We start from the raw sequence: 5,969 nt of genomic DNA, 5'->3' as shown, positions 1-5,969 counted from the left end.
GGTTGGAGTCCCTTGCTGGAGAGCTAGTGTGATCCTTTAAGGGTATCATTACACTCTGTTTTTTCATACTGCCAGAGGTCTTGCACTGATTCCTTCTCATCTAGAGAAGCTGTTCACTTCCTGTTTTTGACTTTACTTTTGTTTAGATGGTACTTCCTTCCCCTACTCTTAGAGGTTTGACTGTAGTGTATGTTAGGTAAGGATCTTTGGCTTTGTTTGTGGGTACTTTCAGATGGCCAAGGTGCTGATTAAATTTCTTAGCAATAGGTAGATTTAATGTGGTGGTTTTCTCAAATGCTAATTATTTTAGACTATATTGGCAGTGCACTATGTGTGTGAACAGGTTCCCTTCCTCCTGCCGAGAAAGAGAGGATGTCTCTAGAATCTTATCTCTTTCCCAAGCCCTGTGTGCTTCTAAAAGTAAGAATTATGTTGTGTTGTCCATTTTAGTCTCCAGGCCAGTAGGTGGTGTTTGCAGGTAAGAGTCGGCTGAGCCCTGTATGATTGAATCAGCAAATGATTGAGTGGGTTGTACAAGTTGACCTCCGTGCCAGCAGGTGGTGCTGGCAGGAGAGAGCTCAATGTGTTGTTGTTTGGGAGACTTATGCCTGGCTCTAGTCTATCAGAAGAAGCACTCAGAGTCCCAGACACTGGGTAGGACCTGTAACTCCCAGGGGGCCCCTTCTTGTGATCCACCACCACCAAGGCTGATGGAAGGGGCAAAGCCGGATGGGGCTCGGTCACGCAAGTCCATGTCCAGGCTCCCCAAAGGCTAGCACAAATGCTGTCCCAGTGGGGGTTGAAGATCAGTTCCCATGCTGCTGGAGGAAGCCTCCGAGGAGGATGGTGGAGATGCCCCCTCCAAGCCAAAGAACCTGCTCATGAAGGAGGAGCAGTCCGGAATGCACAATCTAGCAGGCAGAAGTGAGGTTCAAGTTGCTCCCCATCCCTTGACCCAGTGACTTTCCCTCTAGCTTCTGGCACTGATAGCCAGCCAAACCAGCCAGGCCAGTCAAAGGTCGATTGCCCTCAGACAGACCAGCTGGACCAGACTGCGAACCTCTCCAGCCAGGACAGAAAGCATGGGTGCTGTTTCTGAGTGGGGATGGGTGTCCCGTGCATGAACTGCAGCACAAACGCACACCACATGCTCCTTTCAGTTCTGCCTATGTGAGCTCCCTCCCTACCAGAGATCAGTTCACAAGTCTCTTCTCAATGTCTCCACATGACACAGTCGAGTCCTGGGAGTATGGGAACAGGCCCTCAAACCCGTTCCTAGAATCCCCAAGTCTAAGCGACCATGACCAGGAGTTGCAAGCTGGTACACGCCTGCCCAAGGAAGACTCAAGCCAGCCACTTGGAGTGTCGCTGCAGACCAGTCCGGGTGGGTGAGGACAGGAAGCATGCTGTGTTCCATGCAAGAAGACATGTGGGCAGCTCCAGGAAAAGGCTTGCAGGTGTGGAGCTCCTGGTCCAAACACCCCTTAGTTCCACCCCAGCCCACCGTTGCAGCAGAGAAACTTAACCCTGGAGCTCAGGACATCACTCAAGGTCCCATCTTCCTCTCTGGCCTGGCAGCCATGCAGTAGCAGAGCACTGGGGGCATACGCTCCTGATGAGTTCTGGGCACCAGTGTCCAGGGTTTGGAACCCTGCTGAAACTCCACCTGAGCTCCCCCCAGCACTCCGGAGGCCTGGGGGTGTCATGAAACTCCTCATTACTCAAAACTGTAAAGGTTCCAGGTGGGAGTGTAGGGCCCCCAAAGTCTTCTGCTTGCCCCTTCCCTGAGTCCCAGGCAGGGGGCTTCTCAAGGCACTCAGGAGACCCAGGCTGTGTGTCCATCTTCTGACTTCACCCTGATGTCTCCCATTGCCTCTCTGTTATCTTGACTCTTTCTCTCTCTGATGATCTATTCCAAATATGGGTTTTTGATGAATATCCTGATTGTTCTCTGGAGAAGAGGCATATGCTTGCTGCCTCTAGTTAGCCTTCTTGCCCCCAACTCTAGGAAGTAACTTTAAAATGCAATGCTTTCCTTGAATTGATGAGAGGAGTGAACATAATTTTTATTTGCTAAATCACTTGTGTACAGTTAACACAGTTAACATCACTTGCATATTGTAGAATCCAGAGATCATAAAACTCTATTTTTTCAAGTTTTTATTATATTGTTGATTTATTTGTTAAATTTTCTGGGAATATAATAGTAAATTTCCAAAGTGCGTTACTTCTTACCATTTTGGGACAGTTATATAGAAACTATGCATGTATATATTGATAGTACCACCTCATTGCGTACTCAAAGTTAAATGTTAAAACCAGGACCATAATTTGCACAGAAGAAAAACAAATATTACTTTATTTTTTAGTCAAGTATAAAAATATATCAAATGTAAAAGCCTAAATACTTTCAATAACAAAATCATTAAGTATAAAATATACAATGACCATATATATGAAATTTACCATATAGTAATTTACATTTATATTTGGTTCTTCTTATATGTACAGTAAGATTTATTTTAAGCTTTATGTCATTTTAATATATGTAAATATAATATTTAGTGATATTTTAAATAAGTTTGCTCAATGTTATGAATAATTAATTTTTAGGGATTTAGATAGATTGGAATCTGATATTATAGTACTATCAGAGATTATAAAATAAATTTTAAACTTTTGAAAAAAGTCAATGCAATTCAGTGACATAGTATTAAATATATTTCAAGCATAGGGTCGTCATTGAAGAGTTGTGTTACCACAGGAATTGTCCTATGGTTTTTTTAATTGCTTTACAAAAAAGACATTCCTCTTCCATTTGTTAAAAAGTAAGAAGATTTATTTAAAGATCTATATGTTTCAGAAACTAGATAGAATTTTATTTTTGACTGGCACAACAAATGATCTGAAACTGCTCTCCTTTTTTCTCATTAGAAAAGCGTTTAGAAATTTCTTAGTTTAAAAAACAGTTGGTTTAGATGAAGTTGCCAAATCTATGTTTCTAGTGAATATCTACCTTTTTGCCTCTGAATCAAAGACACTGAAATTAGATCCCCTGAACATAATAGATTCAAGCTTATGCAAAAACAAAAAAAAAATGCAGAGATCAGAGTCCGTGTATTCTCCGGGTTATATGCATGAGTGAGATCAGGACACTGAGGACGTTGTCTCCGTCATCGTCACGCCACTTCTGAGGGCTGTTCTTTCTCCCCCCAGAATGGACTCAACGCTCTCCACCTGGCTGCCAAGGAAGGTCATGTGGGGCTGGTTCAGGAGCTGCTGGGAAGAGGGTCCTCTGTGGATTCCGCCACTAAGGTAATGTTCTTGCTGGTAGAATTTATTTTCCTTAGGAAACTGGAAATGATTTAAAGCTTCATTTCCCAGTTGTACATTTCAGAGATTTGCTGGAACACCAAGATTCTTAACTCTGCAGCACTAAAATTGAAACCCTCTCCGTTAAACTTTGCAGAGCTTTAATTGTTTGGTTTAAAGACTTATCAAACATGAGGCTGTAGAAATCTGTAAACCTAGTTTCTAATATTTTGTCTTTCCTCCTTTGATTCACAAACAGGACTAGATTGACATAATCCTCTGTGGGCAATAGCACCTATTTTCCCAAGGGTACTTCATCATTTCTAAATAAATTGGTGTGGTAAACTTTTCAATGGAAATGAGTAATTTTCATGCTTCAGTTACATTGATGTATCTTCTAAGGTATTCATTCAATTTGGTGTGAGGATATACAGAGTCCTTTGTGCTCTAATGCAAAGGAGATTTTGGATCATGGATTGAATTATTAGGGTAAAATTAGACTTTATCACTATAATGTGTGTTTGCAAAGAAATTGGACTCATTTTTAAAAAAATATACAAGATGCTTCGTACACTAGAGACTGTTGCTCCCTCGTTGATGCTGATTTTGCTAAAATATATTCAAACTTCTCAGGGATTCATTTCATAAACAACAGATATTCTAAAAAGTATTATTGATAATGACAAATCTTTGTCTTTTGAAGGTGAAATTTTTATTTGGAAAAAAATACAGTATCTAATCAGAGCCAAGCCTGTTGACCAAAGCCAGAATGTGATAATATGTATGAGTGTGGGAAATGCAGAAGAAGTCAGTTACTCAAGCCTCTGGCTGGGGCATTAGTTCAATCAGGAGTAAACAAAACACAATGTGGGAATGAATTAGAAATATGACCAGTTAACCTGCATTTCCAACACCTCATGCATAACTGCCAAGTGTACATTGATCCTGCTAATAGTATAGTAAACAGCAATTCTAACAGAAATTAAGAAACAAAAACAAATAAACAACTCTCTGGAAATTCCAAAGAAGTTAAAATATATGTTCACCGTATGCAATAAATTCCTTACTTTGAACATAAAGAGAGAGTAAATATTTTAATGAACATTTCTCTTTAGCACATCAAATAAGGGTTGAACAAATATCTAGAACAAAATCTATTTGAATGTAGACCAAATTATTTGCCTTCCCTAATTTGCTTGTGTTAATATAGTATATTCCTTAAACCAACCACTTTTTGATTGCTTAAATGTTTACTATTGTTTTTATTTTTCTTTTCTTTGAAACTCTATTGATATTTTAAAACACAGGTTTGCTTTTAATCATAGATTAGAGTTGTGAAATTTTCCAGGAGAAAATCTCGTTTAAAAAGGAGGAAACTTAGCCCCTCAAATACAACATCAGTGGGTAATGGTCCCTCAGTGAGCTGGAGGCAGAAAGAGAACTAGAGTCCAAACTCTATGGCTTGCAACCTATAGGTTTCTGTTTGTTTTTCACTTTTTTTCTTTTTATTATTTATTTCAGTCACTTGATAGGTATTTTTAATCTCTTGTCCTATATTTTATTTTCACAAAATGTTCAAATTATTTTCATTGGTGGTTGGTGCTGTGGATGGCAAATTTGATAGCAAATGGTGGAAATTACTGGTAACATTATGATTCATGTAAAATTTATTTTTTTATTGCCAAAATATTTTGAGCAACAACCACGTGCCCTAGTGACTGGAAACACAACTGTGAGCAAAGTCATTTTCTCTACCACTGAAAATCCCTGAGTTTTCTTTGCAAGGTGAAATAAATTCAATATTTCAGTAAAGTTTTTTTTTTTTTTTACTTAATATTTCCTTGCAGGAGGACTCTTTAGTTATTGCTTAAATCCCATGAATTTCATGAGATATTGGTCACACACACACACACACACACACACACACACACGTATGCACCCCAAATTTTTTGATTCATTAAGAACTCAGTTTTTGTTTATTCTCAACACTACACCAGTATTGTGAAAGATAAAAAGGGAGACACTATAGGAGATGGTCAATTTTTTTGATGGTAAAAAATAATCCTTTCACGAATGGGCTACTGTCTTGATAAAATGACAACTTTTAATCAGTTGAAGTAATCAGCAAATAAAAATGCCTGCATATTTTGATTTCTACAAAATTCAGAAACTTCTAATATTTTTATTTTGTTTCTCCAAAACAGAAAGGCAATACTGCTCTTCACATTGCGTCTTTGGCTGGACAAGCAGAAGTTGTCAAAGTTCTTGTTAAGGAAGGAGCCAATATTAATGCACAGTCCCAGGTATTATATTCAGATTTTCTCTAATGTAAATCAATTTAAATTAGAATAGTTTCATGAAGTTGATTTAATGGGTTTAACTGGCTGTTAGTCAGATAAATTTATTTAAAATGTTTCTGTTATTTATTTTAGCCAAATTATTTTATTAACTCATACAATGAAATTTATTTTTTGACATATCATAATCTCCCTTTAAATGTAACTGCATACTTGACAAATGTAATATCATTATCTTTATGTATTTTTTAAAAGAATATAAAGTGGGCTGGGCACGGTGGCTCACGCCTGTAATCCTAGCACTCTGGGAGGCCGAGGCGGGCGGATTGTTTGAGCTCAGGAGTTCGAGACCAGCCTGAG

The 5,969-nt window shown here is 38.6% G+C and overlaps 1 protein-coding gene across 1 annotated transcript in view; it reads left to right on the top strand.

Moving 5' to 3' along the window:
* The window catches only part of ANK2 (ankyrin 2, neuronal), a 263,985-nt gene that overhangs the window by 118,155 nt on the left and 139,861 nt on the right, over positions 1-5,969 (top strand). The window contains exons 3-4 of the mRNA XM_012655073.1: positions 3,217-3,315; positions 5,517-5,615. Of these exons, the coding sequence (XP_012510527.1) occupies positions 3,217-3,315; positions 5,517-5,615 (198 nt within the window). The remainder of the gene's footprint in view (positions 1-3,216; positions 3,316-5,516; positions 5,616-5,969) is intronic.

Source organism: Propithecus coquereli, unplaced genomic scaffold, assembly GCF_000956105.1.
Source record: "Propithecus coquereli isolate 6110/MARCELLA unplaced genomic scaffold, Pcoq_1.0 Scaffold46, whole genome shotgun sequence".
NCBI classification, from domain to species: Eukaryota; Metazoa; Chordata; class Mammalia; order Primates; family Indriidae; genus Propithecus; species Propithecus coquereli.
This window is presented reverse-complemented; position numbering and strand designations above follow the sequence as displayed.